The sequence below is a fragment of the Coenobita brevimanus genome, chromosome 28 (genome assembly GCF_032717465.1).
Source record: "Coenobita brevimanus isolate Jiangsu-jjx chromosome 28, ASM3271746v2, whole genome shotgun sequence".
NCBI classification, from domain to species: Eukaryota; Metazoa; Arthropoda; class Malacostraca; order Decapoda; family Coenobitidae; genus Coenobita; species Coenobita brevimanus.
Window position 1 is genome coordinate 7,646,650 of NC_136981.1, and position 20,764 is coordinate 7,667,413.

Below are 20,764 nucleotides of genomic sequence, written 5' to 3' on the forward strand. Positions count from 1 at the left end.
CACCAAAGAACGAGTTAGCAGCACTGAAATGGCAAACAGAAGCAAACCATGTATGATACAGCCTCAATTCATCTTGATCACAGACAACTGACTAGACCAATGCCCTGAGACATTACAGTGCCAGATCCAGCATTTGGTAAACCCCCTGAATCAAAGGAAAGTCATTTTTAGATTATTCTTGCTCCTAATGGATCTTTTTATTCAACTCGGACAAGCCCCTCGTATGGATGAGGTTTGTTAATGCTATATCCAACTCCTCCAGTCCGAAAAGTCTGTCCTAAGCTGAAGAAATTGATCAGGAGATGGCAAGAATTCACACACACACACACACACACACACACACACACGCATAGCTTCAGGGTTAAAGAGGGTCCAAATTTTTTAATTTTTTTACCCACTGACAATCACAAAATTAAAATTTACAGTAATAACAAAAAACTGTTGGCATGCATTATCACAGTCTTTTACATACATAAACTTCAAAACTTCATCAACAGTCAGAGTCTCAATACAGGATGAGAAATTTTCTAACAAGTATTTCTGTGTTTCATACAATATTTTTGTACACAGTAATTGTTGCATGAAAGGAAATGACACAAATGAATAAGGGTGGGGAGAGTCTGGATTCCCCAGACCCACCTCCCTCCCTCTGGATCTGCCACTGCATTATACCCAAACACCACCTTAACTACTACTGCAGGGAAATGACATCATTTGTATCCCCCAACTGGCAGGTGAGTGTAGAAACTCTTGTCTGATAGTTCTAGGATGGCTCTCTTGTACAGGTAGTAGTGTAAACATGCAGCTGAAACAGATTAGACTGAGTAGGATAAGAGATTAAATTGATTAGAATAAAGAATAACAAGATGAGTGTATGTGAGTGAGGTGATGGGAAAGGGGAAGACTGAGGGATGGGGTGGGGAGATATATGAAAGAGCAGGGTGTGAGAAAGGGAGGGCAGCCTAATGCCACATTAAAAGGTAACAATGAAGTGATTTGCTTATGGTCACCCCTTACAGGACTGTGGTGACTGGCTACAGACTGATATACAGTATTATAATTCATACAGTAAGTCGACAGTAAATACACAATACCGTAACACCAATGCATACAAACACAATAATGCCTCTTACTTACTATGATTTGCAGCAAAAAATAATACCATATACCAGGTGCTTAAGATGAAAATGACAGCAAACTCACTTGGGTGGTGGTCTACCTATCTACCTATTGCCAGGCGCCTCAATCCCGTAAGGGGTGGCTACAAACAAATCGCCTCCATGTCACCCTGTCCAATGCCACTTCACTGCCTTGCTCCCAGCTCACACCCCTCTCTCTCATATACCTCTCCACCCCATCCCTCCATCTCATCCTTGGCTTCCTCCTCCCTCTCCCCCCCTCCACCTAACTTGCATACACTCTCCTCATTAGTCTCTCACTCTCCATCCTCTCCACACGGCCAAACCACCTCAATGTATTTCTCTTAACGCATTCTATCACATCCACATCCACACCACAGCACTCCTTCACATCCTCATTTGTAAGCCTGTCTCTCCATGTAACGCCATATGCTCCCCTTAAATAACTCATTTCCACTGCTCTCACTCTTGACCGTGTCCTTCCAACAAGGTCCAGGCTTCACTTCCATATGTTAGAGTTGGTATCACAATACTGTCATGCAGTAACTTCTTTACTTCCTTGCTCACTTCCCTGTTCCTTGGGTGGTGGTCAAGTGGTTACAGATGGGATCTGCTCTTTCAAAAGACACAAGTTCAGACTGGGCCAGGGAACAATTTGGTGGTCTAAATTTTGTTAAAACTAATTATCCACAGGACCCACCAACAAGTCATTGAAACACCCTTGCTAACATCATTACATCAGTGGCAAATGGACAACCACAGCATGTATTCAGTGTGGATGGCAGGCATTAGCTCCGAAATGGTAAATATGAAAGTATGTGGCATGTAGGAGGACTGCTAGGACTCAGAGAACTGATAGCCAAGTCTAAGCCCAGAAATGAACACATAAAAAGAAAAACTGTCACCTAAATGATTTATCAGTAAGGTACCAGCACCTAACTGTTATTCCACATGTATTCCCTATTTACTAGCTGTTTCATATGTATTCTCTAAATAAAAGTTCTTCCATACTCGTTCTTTATCTATAGCTTATTCCACACCCCTCTGTTCTTTATCTGAATGTTGTTCTAAGGTTATTCTCTGTCTAAAAAGTTCTTCCATACTTATTCTCCATCTGAATATTCTTCCATACTCATTTTTAATAGTTCTTCCATACTTATTCTCCCTCTAAAAGTTCTCTGTTCTCTATCTAAGTCATTCCATACCTGTTCTCTGGATGGTGAAGAGTGAGACCATGCCCGGTGACCAGATATAAATATCGGGCTTCTCCCACTGCACTTTGAGGGACCATGAATGGAAACCAATGGAAAGGGCAAGGTATGCAGCCGCCACCATGATGCACCACTGGAACCTCTGATACAGCTCGCCAATCAAACCTGCCTGTGGGAGTGTTTATGCATTTATTATGATGATCAACTTTTCTTGTTATTGCCAGATAATCCAATTTGCTTTTAGAGCAATTTTTTTTCTTACTCAATGGGTAGGTTGTGGATGTCGTTACTCTCTTTACTACTACAACTGAATGATATCTACATCCATCCAGCTTTCTACTGCCAGATGCCTAAATCTCTTAAGGGGTGGCCACAAACAAAGCACCTCCACACTGCTCTATCCTCTGCCATTTGACTGACCTCCCTCCAGTTCACACCCCTTCCCATATATATCTCTCCACTCCATCCCTCCATCTCATCCTTAGTTTCCCCCTCCACCTCAGTAAAATAATCTGTTAGCAGCATGATTAAAATGAAAAAATATTGTATTCAAATGTTTCAAAAGATGGTTGGCCAGTTGCATATCATTCACCAAGTAATGGAGAGAGACGCCCACCTGTGAGAGTGTTGTGGAGAATAAAGCCAAGAGCAAGAGGATCAAGGAGAACACCAAACACACATCTTGGATTCTGAAAGTGTGAAGTGTAGGTATGGTTACTGTATGACAATATTGGTATAAAAATCTGCCATAAATCGATGGAAAATGGAACTATGATACTATATTATAATATACCAAAAAACAATTCAATGTTTATCTATCTATATCCAGATGCCATAATCCTGTAAAGGGTGGCTGTTTGTCTATGGGTCAGTTGCTTTATGGGGAATGGGGACTAACCCTCTGCCAACCCACTTTTTGACAGGGTACTGGTACACATATGGTTGATTGTAAGGTTATCACCCGGCATTGTAAATGATTTCATATTACTGTATTTTGCTTTAGGCTGACACTGCAATGTATAACATCAATATATACAATAGTGTCATTATTAGACTCTGAAATAAACTATGATGATTATCAAACTTTTTATTCCAACTTTTTACTTTAACTTGGCCTAAAATTGCCATCCCGTCATCATGAATGCTCAGTTACGAAAACAGATTAACACTAGAGTATGATGCCAGTCACAAGTACTATGGAATGGATATAGAGCTGCAGTATTGTCTTATTCTGTCCCTGAGGAACATGAAATAAGCCTCAAAAGGACTAAAAATCTGGGCCTGGGTACTGTGAATGGAGTACTGTATAGCTCATGCACCCTAATTCTTTATTTCCCAATGTGTGTGCCTGTGACAGAGCACAGTCTAGGGTGAGACTCACATGTAGATGAGGAGAGTCAGGAGTGTGTAGGGTGAGAAGACCTGAAAGATGGCATTCAGTGTGAGGTCAGTGATGAGTAGTGTGATGGCGGCCCCACTGAGCCAGCGGTACCGCTCCACACGCTCCCACATCATCTGTCCTCGCTGCCAGAAGAAGAAGCATTACACTGAGAGAAAAGTAATGATATGATCCGTACCATACTTCAATGGTTTTATTATACTATTCTACTTACTGCTAAACTACTCCAGTAAGCTTAAGAAAAATCTCTTGCTGTGTAGTGTTTACAACTGTTTTCATTAGCCCTTCCAGCACAAAGACGTATTTTGAATTGCTCAGGACATCCACCGTGTAATTTTAAAGGTAAACAATCTGTAAAGCCACAACTGTAATTTAGCAATCTGCAATGTTTTCTGTTTATATCTCACTATTTGGTATATTTTTCATTCTGTGACACTTCTATTTGCAAATTAGCCTTACTCCTCTCTCTTCTATCTCTATCTGTCTATTGCCAGATGCCATAATCCCATAAGGGGTGGCCATTTGACTCTAAGTTATCTTGAGGTCATTAATCTTCCCTGGGGGTCATTATCAACACTGGAGGTTACTTGCAACAGAAGGGTGATAGGCTAGAAGTGAAGCACTGCAAAATATGATAGTCTTGTCTTGTCAATTATTACCAACGTGTTTGAAAACAATCTGATATAAACTATGGTACTGAACAATAAACTCCTAGCACCGGGCAACAAAAGCCATATGGAACTGTGATATAAACATAAAACACTTCACAATCCTTATATTCCTGCTGCGGTTTCTACTAAATATCATCCATTTTATACTCCTTCCAGTGATGGGCTAGGTTACTCTAATAACTCAGAATCACAATCACTTATCAGTACAATTCCTTGTCAGTCTGCATAGTAACTCCAATTAACACCAGTACATCCCACAACAATTACCAATCTCTGTATCAATAATCCAAAACTTGGATGAAATTAGCCTTGAACTTGAACTTGCTGCAGGTATCCATGGCAACCAAACAGGCACTGTCTTGGAACGGATGGGAAGAAACACGGTTAAATATATGACCTATTACTTACCAGTCCGTTAAATAGACTCACTCGAAGAAATGTCAGTTCACCAGAATACATTTATCATAATATTTCCCCTATTTTTAATGCGACGTTGTATGTTTGTTTACATGACATACCTAATCACGTTCAAGTCAAAGCAAATTTTAAAATATTCTGTGCAACAAAATTTAATCCTTATTATCGTATTTTGTGGCATAATAAAAACCAAGATTGAAATATTAAGCAGCCTATTATATAGAAACATGGTTAGCAATGACAATTTACGTTCAGTGTTGAATTTACATTATTTTACTGCAGGCTTTTTACAGATTATCACCTCAAGATCAGAAATAGCTGCAGAATTTAAGATTTAGAGGTTCATCTGCAACCTAGTATGAACATTTATTAAGTAACCGAGAAGACTGACAAGTTACGAGATTTTTCGAGTTCCTCATCTTAACAGTGTTAACTGCTGAATGATTTCTGCCACTGGTCTACAGGTGGCTGTCCAGCTACCTATATCTTACTGTACTGGTTCGTGCAAGCAGAAATTTGAGAAATCCAACTCAAAGGATATTTACAAGGTAAGTAAAGCACTGGGAGAATTAAAGAGCTCAGGCATTTAAACATGGCGCCATGTAGTTGAGCGGCTGGCCACCAGGACTATATTTACAGGCGCCATATTGATTTTTATAATGTTTGGATAGGTGTGGTTTAGGATGGAGGTTGTCCAGAGAAAATTAGGAAAATGGAGTGACTCTTGAAGTGGAAGTGACCTAACCAACCCTTCCATATGGTGAGCAGGCCTTGGTTTGTGTGTGTGGTGATGGTTTGTGTGTATGTGATGATGTGTGTGTGTACTCTGGTGGTTGTTTGTGTATGTGGTGATGGTGATGTGAGTGCTAGTGATGGTATGTGTATGTGGTGGTAGCTGTTTGTGTAGATGGTGATGTGTGAGTGCTGGTGATTGTGTGTGTACCGTGATGTGGGCTTGTGTTATGTGTTGGTGGTTGTGTACAATTGGGTAGTTATGGTATGTGTGTGTGTATTGGTTGTTTGTATATGTGGTATGTATGTGCCGATGATGGTTTGTTCATGATGGTTTGTTCATGCGTTGGTGGTGGTGGTGCACATGTGTATATTTGATGGTGATGTGTGTAAATGGAGGTGATGGTGAGGTATGTGTACAGTATGTACTGGTGATCATAGTTTATATATATGTGCATGCTTACAGACCTGATGATGGATGGATGTACAGTGTATGAATGCTGTTAGTGGTTGTGTATGTGCATCTGCTGATAATGATGTAGATTACGGTATATGTCTGTATGTATTGTTGGTGGTCATCTGTGTGTATTATTGTTGTATGTATACACTGATGATATTCGTGTATTTAGGCTTATGTATGTGCAGATTTTGGTGAATATGCATAAATGTATATTCTGGTGATGATTATGTGTGTGTACCAATAGCCCAAGTGCACATAGTAATCATGTATGAATGGGATGTCCTATTGGTAGTGGAGGTATGGCATGACAGACCTAAAAAAAATATCCAGGCCATAGAATGTTACACCCCTATCCTGGCATGCTGCTCTCAGTTCTTCAGTCTTGACTGTCGCACTGTCAGAAATATTTGTACTGTACAGTTTCAGTTAATTCCTCGTGTGACAAGTTCATATATATATAGATGTGTTCTGACAGCTAAATGAGGCGATGGATTTTAGTTTGAATGTTGTATATTAAAAGCATTTGGGCCCATTTTCTGTTGTAACTTAGAGTGAATTATAATTTTGCAGCTTCAGACAGGCAGGGTTTTTCTTATGTTTTTTATAGTTAACCTGATCTAATCTATTCAACCTTTACTAACTAAACAGACCTAACCCAACTTAATAATCAAATTGAACTTAATCTAACCTAACTACAACCAAGAGATTGCTGAAATTACAAAAATACTGTACTGATCATTGGGTCATTGATTACTACACTTATCATTCTTAGTTTTGCTTTTTTTTTTTTTTTTTTAATCGTTTCTGCCAGTATCACAAGGATTAATAATTTGTTTTGTATTTAGCTTACATTTAGCAGCTTTTTGTTTACTGGTAAACTACTTATGTTCTTATGATCCCATTTTATTTTCATTCAGTATTTGGTCTTTAACCCTGATGCATTATGTGGGATTGTACACTCAAACCTCGATTTAAGGGACTAAATGGGGAATCAGCTTGTCCCTTACTTGAAAATGTCCATTGTTTTACCACAAATGTAGACAATCTTACTATGAAATGCAATTATTGTTTCACTTACCGATATCTTATTTGTATGATTATGAATGTTATTTTATGGGTATATACTGTATAAAGAAACATATTAATGTGTATAACCTAGACATTACCGTTCATTTTTTAATGTTACTGTCCGTTTGTCAGGTAGAATATGGAGTCCCATAAATCCGAAATCCCTTAAATCAAGGTTTGAATGTACTTTGGTCTTTTTGTTGAAATTGTTGTTTGACTACAGTCAGAACTTTGTTATCACATATATAGTTCATCAGGTGGAGTAGTTTGTTGAAAATTTGACTTATAGTACAGTACATACACTGATGTGTACTTCAAGTGCTCATTTTCTTAAGTGAAATTATTGATACCAGTGTATAAGGTACCATAGCAAATTTTTGTAAGACTGGAGAAGCAGTTGATAATGTAGGGTCTTCTGTTGTTCATTGGAAGTTTTGGAACATGATACTTGGTGAAAAGAATTATTTATTCAGTTTCTGTTAACACTCTGCCATACTGGTTGTATTATGTCAAGTCTTCACAATTCTCCACTGAACACATGCCTCACTAAACTAGAGAAATGCTAAATTCTGCCGTATACAATAGGTGTTCCTTACAAGGAAGGCTGGCATCATTTTGACTGATGGCTGTTAATTGTAGGCACCAAACACAACCATGTTATAAATGATCTTTTAGAACAGTGCAGTATTTTTATCTGTCTATCTGTCTATTGCCAGACGCCTTAATCCCGTACGGGTTGGCTACAAACAAATCGCCTCCACGTCACCCTGTCCCCCGCCATTTCACTGCCCTGCTCTCAACTCACCCCCCCCCCCTCTCATATACCTCTCCACTCCATCCCTCCATCTCATCCTCGGCCTCCCCCTCCCTCTCCCCCCCTCCTCCTCACTCACATACACTCTTCTCGTCAGTCTCTCACCCTCCATCCTCTCCACATGGCCAAACCACCTCAGTGTGTTCCTCCTGACGCTTCCTATCACATCCACATCCACACCACAACACTCCTTTATATCCTCATTCGTCAGCCTGTCTCTCCATGTGACTCCACAGGCTCCTCTTAAATAACTCATTTCCACTGCTCTCACACTTGACTTGTGTCCTTCCAACAACGTCCAAGCTTCACTTCCATATGTTAGAGTTGGTATCGCAATACTGTCATGTAGTAACTTTTTCACTTCCATGCTCACTTCCCTGTTTCTTATTACTGCTTTCAAGGAACCAGCAACCTTTCTCCTTGTTGTACCCTTTCAAGCACTTCACCCTCCAAACTTCCATCCTTACTCATTACACTCCCCAAGTACTTAAACATACTCACATTTTCCATTTCCTCACCATCCAACCTTGCTGTACATTCACTGACTTCACCTCTCTCAGAGACCATTACTTTACTCTTCCCTGCATTCACCTTTAGATTCCGTTTCTTACACACACTCCCAAACTCATCCACCAAGCCTTGCTGCTCCCCTTCATCTTCACTTAACAACACAGTATCATCTGCAAACAACAGTGTGGTACAGGGAGTTTCCAAACACTTCCATTTCTCACTAGGGCAGTCTTTCTTATCATTTTTAATTAACAGTATTAAATGTTGTAAAACCGACATTCGTTTCAGTTGTATAAACTTGCCAGTACCGTTACGACTTGGTGATGGCCAGCGTAATGTCCTAAAGTGGCCCACCCATCATCCTGGATTTAATTATATCACTTAGTCAGTATCTTAGGTATGCAGTATGTGAAATGATTATACACTATGGTACTTATCATATAATTTGTGGTGAACAGTTGCTGTGGAGTGACCCAGTCAGTGGAGAGGGCGCCAGTATGACGTAAGACATTCATGAAGAAGCCACCAGACTGAGAGCGTGAGGAGGGCCCAGCCTCGGGAGTCTTGTAAGTCATTTTCGTACTGTACATGAATCTTTTGTCATGTAGCTGCTTTAAGACATCAGTAAACATCAATATCCTGACCCTGTTTTTCCTTGTCTTGGCTTGTATTCTCTTATGTTGACTTGGGAAGTTGTTTGTTTTGTGTTTCTTTGAGGTAGCAAAAAATTACAAGGATGGAATGGTTCCTGTGTTGAAGTGGTAATGATGTCTTTGAGCAGGAATACTCTTGTTTCTAGATAAAGGTGGTCTGTATTTATGGCCTTTGTACATTGTATTGTTATTATTATTATAATTATAATTGTTATTAAGGCGTTATTTTGATTTTTATAGGTGTAAATAGATAGCTACCATTGACCCTGGAAGATAACTACCTTGAGAGTGAAATGTAGCAACAAGCTTTGTAACTAGCCACACAGTCATCACTCTTAGGCAGGAAACATTCGCCACAAGTACAGTCACTTGGTCGATCTATCTATCTATCTATTGCCAGACGCCTCAATCCCGTTTGGGGTGGCCACAAACAAATCGCCTCCAAGTCGCCCTGTCCCCCGCCATTTCACTGCCCTGCTCCCAACTCACACCCCCCTCTCTCATATACGTCTCCACCCCATCCCTCCATCTCATCCTCGGCCTCCCCCTCCCTCTTCCCCCCTCCACCTCACTCACATACACTCTCTTCGTCAGTCTTTCACCCTCCATCCTCTCCACATGGCCAAACCACCTCAGTGTGTTCCTCATAACGCTTCCTATCACATCCACATCCACACCACAACGCTCCTTTATATCCTCATTCGTCAGCCTGTCTCTCCACGTGACTCCACAGGCTCCTCTTAAATAACTCATTTCCACTGCTCTCACTCTTGACTTGTGTCCTTCCAACAATGTCCAAGCTTCACTTCCGTACGTTAGAGTTGGTATCACAATACTGTCATGTAGTATCTTTTTCACTTCCATGCTCACTTCCCTGTTTCTTATCACTGCTTTCAAGGAACTTGGTGATCTGAGTAATTGTATATAGAGGCAGAGTCCAAGCTGAGACTCTCACATTGTTATCAGTCATTACAAACTTCAAATTTCTTTTTTTCCCAACAGGTTCAAGCACTTCTGGGAAGTGATTAGCTGGTTTTGCACTTGGTTCAGTTTCCAATCCATAGAAAACATTAGCTGTACCACAACCAACCCCAATACGGAGACTCCTTAAGAGGAAACGTAGTGCCCTTTTTTATTAGGTTAGGTAAATTGTAAGGTAGAAATTAATCTCATTGGTTATTTGTCATTTCAACCCTCAAGTCTAACTACACTTGTTACAAATGTTGAGTTGAAAGGGATTAGGGATCCTCATCAGTGGGAACAAACGCACCATAATGTGTGTTTTTTCTTAAGTGGTTATTTTATGTAGAAATGATCCAAGATGAGTGGAGTCACTTTAGGAAGTGTGTGGTGATTTGAGTGCTTGGGTCAAACTCTGTGTTGGGAATGTTTGGGGTAATATGATTAGGTGATATATTTATGGTGAAGCAGTCACTGGATTCAGTTCCTAACATTTTCAGAAAGAGGTGTGTCTCCTCAGTTGAAGAAAATCATATGACAGTTTTAAGACTAAATTGCAAAAGATGTTATTGACTAACCCACTCCCCTTGGTGGCATTATTTACCCTTGCCTTATATTTCATTAGCACCTGGTGGTTAAGTTGCCAGAGCAGTCTGTTCAGAGGGTTGATGTAGCCATGTTCATAGGTATGATCCCTGAGATGTGGTTGGGGGTATATTGATCAGGTAGCCTAATATGATGAGGTATATTTTCGGGTATTGCCAGCAAGGAAAGTACTGTAGTTTGGTCATCTACCCTTGATAATACTCAATTGTGATAGCCTAACCTTGGGTCTCTGTACGATACCTCAAAGGGAGTAAAATGGAATCTGCAGCTACCATTTACTAGTATAATATTTCTTGCCCTCTGGTGCAGGTGTTGTGGGTGGTTGAGGGCGGGATATGAGCACGTGGACAAAGAGGATGCAGCGACGAGCGGCGACCCTCGGCAACGTGGTCACCTCCTGTGGCCAACCCAGTGTCCCTTACCCTCGCAGGCTCGAGAAGTTAGTACCCCAGCTTCTCATTTTTTTGTATGTTTTTCAGTGAAGTCAGTTGAGTACCTGACTTACTTTTTGTGTTTTAGTGAAGTTTGTATCTCTTAGCTTTTTTTTTTTTTTTTTTTTTTTTTTTATGAAGTCAATATCCTACTTCTTTACTGTATGTTTTAGTGTAATTTATATCCCAGTTTTCACTTTTTTGTGTTGTATCTTTTAGTGAAGTTTGTGCCCCAGTTTTGACTTTTATTTTTGGTTTTCTTGAAGTTCGTTCCCCAGTTTTCTTATGTGTGTTTCAGTGAAGTTAGTACCCAGCTTCATTACTTTTCATGTTTTGGTGAAGTAGTAGGTACTGTAGTATGAAGCACATTTAGAAAGAAAGATACTAAAAAATGTGCATAGGTGGTAATTCCTGTGAAGGGCCTGGATAGTGAGAGAATGAGTTTGTGACTCATTTCGTGAGGCATGCTGTTGATAAGTTCTGTACTGTGTTTTCTCTTTATTTGCTCTCTGGACCCTGCCTCACCCTATCCTTAGGCGGAAAAAGAGGTTGGGATGATGTTGCTGTCGATGATCTGAATGAAAGAGAGAGCATTAATTGTCTTGATTATTGGAGATGTTTATAGCTGCCCTAATGATACTGTACAGGTTATAATTCATCTTCTAAAATGGTTAAAAAGAAAGTGTTTGCAGTGATTCTTGAGACTTTTATATGTTTATATTATTTATTTGTTTATTTATTTATTTTTGTGGAAAGTGGTGCCAGAATTCAGAGTTTTGGAATGGTGTGTGAATATGAGCATCTGGCAAATTTCACTGAGCACGCTGTTCATAGTTCTTCCAATTTTACATCTCATCTCTTCTTGTCTTCTGGATCCCACCTTCCACTTCATCTTATGTAGGAAAAATAAAGGTCAGAATGATTTTTAAAAAGTCAAATAGTAGAAATGTTACATTGGATATGAAGTGTACCTACAAAGAATAATCTAAGATGAAAAAATTGCATTTTGATATTGAGATTGCAACAGGTTTTTGAAGGCTAGGATGGTTCATGAATAAAATATGCTGGTATCAGTGATTTAGTTAAAGTAGACCTCCAGGTACTGGTGGGAGTAAAATAGGTATTCCCTGCATTATTTGAGGACATTTTCAAACTGAATATAATCATTGAACGGTAGCAGAAAGAAGGTAAGGAGTATATCAGTATACACTCAGATATAACATTGATAAAGGAAAGGGGTGTTATGTCTGGATTCATGTAACCTCTCCATTAGGCTACCAGAGAAATTTTTCTGACTGAGTTTAATCACATAATGGTAGTAGGGAGAAGGTAAGGAATATATCAGTATACACCCCAATAGAATGTAGATTGAGGAAGAAGGTAATTAACCCTTTCATTTTGGGTGCATTTTGTTGGATGTCCCCCACACAGGGGTTTTGAGAAATACCAGGATGATTGTTTTGTTAAAATATTCCACACCAAAAAATAAACCATAATTTCCTTAGTAAAATGATGTCCAACATAATGGAAAAAAATAATAATAACCTGTGTTGTGAGCTGTCAAAACCTGTTTTGTTGGAGCTCCTTCACTGCCAGAGATATGCCATTCAGTATAATGATAAACTCAGAGCTGTTCCTTTTTTTTTTTTCTTTTTTTTCTTTTTTTAGCACTTTCATTTTCACTCTCACTTTCATCTGGCAACATAATCTAAGTCATCAGACAACGCTTCCATTAGATCCAAATAGGCTGCTGCAGCAGCAAAACATTTCACATTGCATGCCTCGACATACTTCTCGTACATGACGAAAATTAGTCCTCCCACAATGGCAACTCCTCAGTCTTGCCATCTCCTGATACTGAACTACTATTGGGCCCCCAGTACTGGCACACAAATACAAAAAGTCAAGAAAACATATATATGCCACCCTATGGCTACGGACATTTCCTTTGTGACACGTTGATGTGCCACCTGATGTGAAAGGGTTAAGTACCCCATATGTATACAGGAGTGGTAGGTTAAACAACGACATGTGTTGGTGGTCACATAGCCGAGTAATGAGGGCTTACTTCCTTGGGGGAGAAACTGACGATTCAGCCCACTGTGCTAGGCTCCTCTGTCATTTCCTGTTTCCCTCCTCTGCTGTCAAAGTCCCTCCCCTTTATTGTGTGTAGTGGTTCCTTTACACCATTGCAGATACTGTGTGAAAATTTTGTGAGATATTACTAATGTAATGATCACAAGGGCTTAAATTTATTTTTTATCATTATTGTTATTTTTATATGTTTGGAAATAATAGATGTTTGTGAATGGAAGAGATAAACTAATCCTAGAAATTTAAAATATTGATAATCAGTTGACTTAGCATCACCTTGTGTTTAGAAACCAAGAAGTCTAAAAGAATTGTTGACTGGGAGGAAGCAGTTGTTATGTTGAGAAGTTACAAGGTCAGGACTGAGGATGTGGTGCAGGGGTGATGTTGAGGAGAAAGAAAGAGGATGGAGTGTAGTTGGAGTAAGGATGGGTTGGTGGTGTAAGGTAGGATAGGGGTGGTTTAAGGTGGGGTTGTGGTGGTGGTGTAAGGTGGGGTTGTGGTGGTGTTGTAAGGTGGAGTTGTAGTGGTGGTGTAAGGATGGGGTTGTTGTGGTGGTGTAAGGGGGGGTTATGGTGGTGGTGTAAGAATGTGTTTGGGGTGGTGGTGTAAGGACGGGGTTGTGGTGGTGGTATTTTGTGAGGTTGTGGTGGTTGTGTACGGTTGGGTTTGGGGTGGTGGTGTAAGGATGGGTTGAGGAGAGTGGAATGAAGAAGATGAAGGTGAAACATTTTCTCTCTCTCTCTCTCTCCCTTCTTATACATCCTTTGTTTTAGTCTCATTTAGGATATGACTAACTTGCAAAATTAACATGGGAAGCCGTACATCCTGGAAGACGAAAATGAGCCAGATTAGATAAGAGTTGGGCCAGTCCACATGATTCATTAGTACATCGTGTGAGACAAAAGAACATGAGCAGTTTACCCCATCACAATAATACTGTATCTTTTAATGCCGATGCCGTTGTGCCATGGAGGAATGAGTTACATGTAAAAATATCTGATAGGATTCTTCACTGCAGTATTGGAGGTTCATCCTAGGTTGAATAAAATCATCTGGTTACAGTAAGAGTACAAAAATATGTCTTTAGATTAACATCCATCCATCATTCAATCCTATGTTGCCCCATGAGGAGCTTAACACATTCACAAAAAAGAATAAAAAGTAAAAAATGGTTATTGAGTCACCAGATTAACTCAGCTGAAAAGAAATACAGTAGAAAAAAAGTTGTTTACTGACTATGAAGGATCAGTGGCAGGTTTGTGTGTATCAGCCCATTGTAACACTAATGAGGAGCCATGGTCAGCCTATGGCCCAGTAACTTGATGCCTGTGATGTCCACTCCACACAGTCTGTCGCCATTGTGTAGAGATTTTATGGTTAGGAGAGTACTCACTGGTGTTTAGATATTTATGGGGAGGATAATTCACCATTGTAAAGCTAAGGCAACTCTCCTTTGTGCAGAAATAAGTCACCATTGTTTTATGATAACTTGCCATTATATAAAGATGTATGGCAGAGAGGGTAGCTCGCTTTGATATAAAGGAAATGCCCTTATACAGTATTTATATTTATTTATGTTGTTTTGATATTTATAAAGATAATTCCACCCTTTTACAGGTATTTTTTGAGATAATTCATGCTTGTACAGTATAGATATTTATGGAGATAATTTACCCTTGTTTAGATATTTGTAGAGATAATTTACCCTTGAATAGATATGTATGGAGATACAGGTACTTCACCCTTGTATAGAGATAACCTGCCCTTCTGTAGATGTAACTGGCCCTTACTCACCCTTGTATAGAGATATCTCACCACTGTATACAGATCGTGTGATGGGGAGAGTGACTTGAGTGACATGCAAAAGATGTTAACCTCATCCCTACATGGATGTCATATTTCTATAATTCCTTCAACACGATGATATATTTTCCCCCTTGCTTTAAATCTCTTCACCATGATGATATATTTTGCTCAGGCCATTCTTCCTGCCCCAGAATAATTTTACATGGTTCATGATAACTTTCTGATGGGGCGGGTAACTCGAATGTCATGTGTTAAGTGTTATTCCCATTCACTGTGATAATGTCATTTTCCTTTTAAGTCCACTACGATGGCGTTTATTCCCTAGTTTGTTCTTTATTCCCTCATTTGATTTTACTCAGTTTGAAGTACTTTGCACTGGATCAGATAATTTGAGTGTTTCTTACCTTAACTGTGGTTCCTTTTACAATGGCATTTTTTTCAGTTAATTCTATCTCCCCCCAACGATTATACTTATCATGATAAACAGTACTTTCAGAGAGAGTCAGTAGTTTGAGTGTCAGTTCCCTTTACTATGATAATGTATATTTCCTCTAAGCCCCATCAGCACATTGGCATTTTAATCTTCCCAGTTTACTTTAATACCCCTGCACTTCACCCATCTTCAGATAGAATTTTCCTTCACAAGGGCAATGTTTTTCCTCATTTTATTTTCATGCTATTGCCCCCCCCCCTTTTTTTTTATAGGGACATTAACGGGTTAAGTTATATGCAACATTCTTTAATTTCTTAAGCCCAGGGATGTTGATTAAATTTGGTTTAATATATTCTTTTTGAACTGAAGGGGCTTGATATTGCATTAATGAACCAGTTAAATACGAGAAGTCAACCCCGAGTTGAATATGAGAGAGAGAGAGAGAGAGAGAGAATATAAAGTAGATAGAGGGAACCTAATGTGGAGAGAGAGGGAGGGGTAGAGGGGAATAAATATAAAGGAGATAGATGAAGCCTAATAGAGAGAGAGAGAGAGAGAGAGAGAGAGAGAGAGAGAGAGAGAGAGAGAGGCCATTGTATAGGATCACATAACTAGGCAGGAAATTTGAGTGGCAGGCATTTACTGTACTTCTTTCACTTTAAACTGGCCCAGATTTTAGTTATTTTGCAGCTTATTTCACGTAGCTCAGGGGCAGAAATAAGATAATGCTGCAGCTTTGTGTGTGTGTGTGTGTGTGTGTGTGTGTGTGTGTGTTTTCTTTAAATTTGAGATAAGCCTTGACTTTCTGCCCTGGATATCCTGTACTTAGTTTTAAGTAAGCTGACGTCACTGTTCTTGAGAAAATGAACTGTCACGTTAGTTTTTTTCACTCTTGAATTCAGTATCCAACTTTCCATTTAGCTTTTATTTTTAAATGAAGGCAGATATCTTGATGTGAGTCAGTGTAGTCTTTATGTAACCTCTTTAGTCAGAAAATTGTAGTTTGGTAGTATCGAGAATTAAATAAAAAATGTCATCGTACTGAATGGGTGAAGGAAGATACAGTAGGACTTAAAATTATTGGATTTATGCGCGCGCACACACACACACACACACACACACACACACAGTTAGTACACTCTTCATGCAGTGCGTGGGTTGTTTCAAATCTACAGGATGTTCGTATAGCGGAAGTAGGAATAAAGATAAGTTAAAGCAAAGTGAAATAAAATACGGTACAGAGGGGGAACGCATATTTAGGTGAAAGGAAAAGGTCAGGATTAATTAGTCTACAGTAGTTGTACAGTAGATTTTTTTTTCTAATATGCTTTTCTTGCTGTCTTCAAAATTCTTTCTTCAGTTTAGGGGAGACTTTTTGACTTGCAGGTGTTAGGTGTCCGTCATTTATCACTTCTGTTCAAAAGGTTCTTGTCTTGTTACAATAGTTTGTTGGAGAGAGAGAGAGAGAGAGAGAGAGAGAGAGAGAGAGAGAGAGAGAGAATAGTGGTAAAAGGCAGGGGAGTATGAGTCGTGAAATATATAACGAGAGAGAGAGAGAGAGAGAGAGAGAGATGCCATAATAGTGAAATGGTAAAAAATAGCGGGGTAAAATACGAAGAGTTGTGAAATAGATAAAACGCTACTGAATCATCGTATTCTTACTACCACCACTTCCTGCCGAGTTGTACAGTTAGGTGTCCGCCCTGTGTGTGTGTGTGTGTGTGTGTGTGTGTGTGGATGGAATGATAGGTGGATGTGTGTGCGGTGTGAATGGATGGATGGGCGTGTGTGTGTATGTGGCCGGGTGGATGAGTGTGTGTGTGTGTGTGTGTGTGTGTGTGTGTGTGTGTGTGTGTGTGTGTGTGTGTGTCCTTGGTCAAGTTTATCAAGGCGAGGTTCATTATCACATGAGTTGTCACTGCTGATCACACACACACACACACACACACACACACACACACACACACACACACAGCTGACAGTGCAATTTTTACGGCCAGTATACACACGCATACGCACGCACAGTTTCAGTGACATTCCTTGCCCATATGTGCACAGGAATCTCAACGTACACACAAACGTACATATATGCATCACACACACATTGCACATACATATCAGATGCGTCACATAAATACGAACTCACACACACACTCTCTCTCTCTCTCTCTCTCTCTCTCTCTCTCTCTCTCTCAAGTCTTTTTCCTTGTTTTGCATGTTTATGTACAGATAGAATGACCTAATATCTGTATCTCTATCTGTTTATCAATCCAGCTTTGTCTCTGCCTTTTATTCATGTTTGTATACAGACAGCATGAACTAGTTTCGCGACAGTAAGAATGAAGGGGTTGGATGGGGTCAGGCATAGGGTCAGAGGGTGCTTTCAGACCACCCCTCCCTCGCCCTTATGTCCCTATTTTACAGACATTGAAGGTGTTTTAGGCAGTCCTGGGTGTTTTGGGGCCTTGTAATGGTGGGTTTGGATGCTCTCAAAAGCCCTAGTTAAGAGGTGGAAGTTATGTGGGAGAGGGTGTGGGAGGGGGAAGTGTGTGTGTGTGTGTGTGTGTGTGTGTGTGTGTGTGTGTGTGTGTGTGTGTGTGTGTCTGTCTGTCTGTCTCTCTGTCTGTGTCTGTGTCTGTGTGTGTAAGGAGTGTTAAGTAGCTTTGCAGGGAACTTTACTGTTGTTTTAAGTAGCGATTATGTCTGATTATGTGCCACTTTAGGGGAGTTAGAGTTGAGGATTGAAAGTACGCAGAGAGAAGTGTGTTAGTGGGAGGATCAGTGTGTGGGGTGGGTGGGAGGATTGAAAGTAACATTGCAGAGAACTTCAGTCCTGGGTTAAGTGGCGAATATGTGTAGTTTGGACGATTATACTACTTTAGAAGATGAAGAAGCATGGATTCAAGTTTACAGAGGGTTTGTACGCTCGATAAGTGTGTGGATTTGTGTATTTTGGTGTTTGCTAATTGGGAATCCGTGAACCTGGCGACATTTGGCAAGGAGGTAGCGACGGGGCGTGAACTGACAAGGCGGTAACCCAACTTCAGTGTACCACATAACGTCGAAGTGAACATACGTCCAATTTCAGCACTGCACATACCGTTACTTGTGCGTTACCTTTAGCCTCAGATACTCGTGAAAGTAGCGAGTATTTGTCCGTATTTGTTCGTTTTGCGGTGAATCCACGAAGGACGGTGGATTGTTGTGGTAGAAGTCTGTTGAAAGACTCGTAAAATTGCGTGAGAGAGAGAGGGAGCTCTGTATGTCGCCCCCACAGCTGTGTTTGCGGGTCACGGAAAGGGTCTCGCTGTTACGAACTCATAAATGCTCAACCTCATCCCCCCACCCCACACACAGACAGACAGACGCACCGCAGACTTAGGAGATTATATTGAAAAGTGTGTGTTAAGGGAGTAATGAAGACTGCAGTATTTTATTGACACTGATATGGACTGTGGTATTGAAATTTCTCGGTGCAAATAGGCGTATTGTTGGAGTTCTGTATGTTTAACTTTTTTTTGACTTCGAAGTGTGTGTGTGTGTGTGTGTGTGTGTGTGTGTGTGTGTGTGTGTGTGTGTGTGTGTGTGTGTGTGTGTGTGACCGCGCGCTCATTTGTCTGTCTGTGGAGGGAAAGTTAGTATATGAATGTGAATACTTGAGTAAATGTGTGTGTGTGTGTGTGTGTGTGTGTGTGTGTGTGTGTGTGTGTGTGTGTGTCCCGACCTGTCCATTTGGTGATTTCGGACACGCACACCGGTATCCATCCATCCATCCATCCATCCATCCGTATCTCTGGTGATAAGGGAAATCATGGGGCTTGTGTCTGTGATTCATATAATTGTCCACTTCCTACACACACACACACACACACACACACACACACACACACACACACACACGTCGTTTATTTATTTCGACTGCATTTTTCTTCACAGATTCCTTGGTTTAAAGGTAAGAATGACTGATAGTGAATTTTGAACGGTATACTCATCGTCAAGCTCTGTAACACCTTTTCCTAAGCGATTTATTTTGCCTGTTACATCTTACTGTCCCCTTCTGTGTTACATAAATAATTCCACTATCGCCATACTCAGCATAAGTAACGTACGAAAGGATATTAACCACTCATATCCAAAACTAAATCGCTAAGGAAGAGGTGTTAGGGTGCTTCCTTAACCCACGAGAATGTGAGTCATGAAACAAGGAACAGAATTGGGGATAAAGAGATGGAGAGAGAGAGAGAGAGAGAGAGAGAGAGAGAGGGATGTTGCATGGATGAATGGGTGGGAAGGAGAGATGAATGAACGATAAGGTGAACCCAATTGAAGGCTTCACGTTTGCCGTTTTTGTGGGGAAGGATGGGTTGGTTTGGCGGATAGGGAACAGTGATGAGTGGAGGAGATGAGAGAGGATAGAGGAAGTGAGTGATAATAGGAGAAATGACAGCTGTGAGGAGTTGAGAGGGATTTATGTGGGGAAGGGTGGGTTAGATTGATGGATAGAGAACTGAGAACGGAGGTGAGTGTTTGATTTTTTTAGTTTTTGATGGTAAAAGGAAGTGAATATTAATAAGGAGTTTAAAGCTATTGTTTGTAGCATATATGAAGGAGAATGACTTGGATTGTCATGGAATGGGAGCAAAGATGAGTATCGAGAGGTAATGAGTGGTGATGAGTAGCTGAGTAGTGAGAGGGGAAATGACTAGTGACGTCGAGGTATTTTAATCAAGGTTCCATGGGGGAGGACTGCATGGATTGGCAGGAAAGAGTGGCTGATATAGAGGAACGTGGATGAATCTCGCTGCCGTGGATAAATTCATGAGATAATACGATAAGGGATGGGGAGATGGCCTGTGTGGTGTGTTTACAGTGGGGGAGAGACTCGGGGTAAGGACTGTGCACTGTGTGTGTGTGTGTGTGTGTGTGTGTGTGTGTGGTCGGGGGAAGGAAATTAGTGTATAATTGTGTATGCGTGAGGAAATTTGTGTGTGTGTGTGTGTGTGTGTGTGTGTGTGTGTGTGTGTGTGTGTGTGTGTGTTTAAGCGATAGAGTATCCATGTGTCTACGAAAAAAAATTGGTCTGGCTGTGTATGAAAGGAAACTACGAGAGAGAGTGAGTCTGGGGAATAGTTTAGGACAGTCTAGGAAATGGCTGGGAGTGTGTTTCTAGGAAGAGAACAGTATTTTCTTTCAGTTATCGCTTTAACTTGAGATTATGATGTTGAAAGGAAAGAAAACAGCCTAATTTAATTGTAGGTTCATTATTTATTCATTTATCATCATCATCATCATCTGGAGCTGTTTTCTCACCTAAGACTGTTCTGGTGGTGATGGTGGTGGTGGTGGTGGTGGTGGTGATG

General features: G+C 40.4%; 2 protein-coding genes across 5 annotated transcripts in view; one reads left to right on the forward strand and one right to left on the reverse strand.

Moving 5' to 3' along the window:
- Window positions 1-330: 330 nt before the first annotated feature.
- On the reverse strand, window positions 331-4,904 carry LOC145394714 (transmembrane protein 138-like). Its single transcript, XM_080268494.1, has 5 exons — window positions 4,829-4,904; window positions 3,732-3,874; window positions 2,967-3,039; window positions 2,345-2,519; window positions 331-805 (listed from the first exon to the last, which is right to left on the reverse strand). The coding sequence occupies exons 1-5, from the start codon at window positions 4,877-4,879 to the stop codon at window positions 711-713; spliced, it is 537 nt and encodes a 178-aa protein (XP_080124620.1). The 5' UTR covers window positions 4,880-4,904; the 3' UTR covers window positions 331-710.
- Window positions 4,905-5,508: 604 nt separating this feature from the next.
- Window positions 5,509-20,764, forward strand: part of RhoGAP71E (Rho GTPase activating protein at 71E) — a 99,327-nt gene continuing 84,071 nt past the window's right edge. For 2 of the 4 annotated variants that reach the window (XM_080268582.1, XM_080268585.1), the window contains exon 1: window positions 10,975-11,079. Coding sequence is in view for 1 of the 4 variants with exons in the window: in XM_080268584.1 (XP_080124710.1) it covers window positions 10,976-11,079 (104 nt within the window). In the remaining 3 variants the exon portion in view is untranslated. Of the gene's footprint in view, window positions 5,598-8,879; window positions 8,988-10,949; window positions 11,080-18,504; window positions 18,599-20,764 lie in introns of those variants that run through there. The other 2 variants (XM_080268584.1, XM_080268583.1) reach the window with 2 other exon arrangements.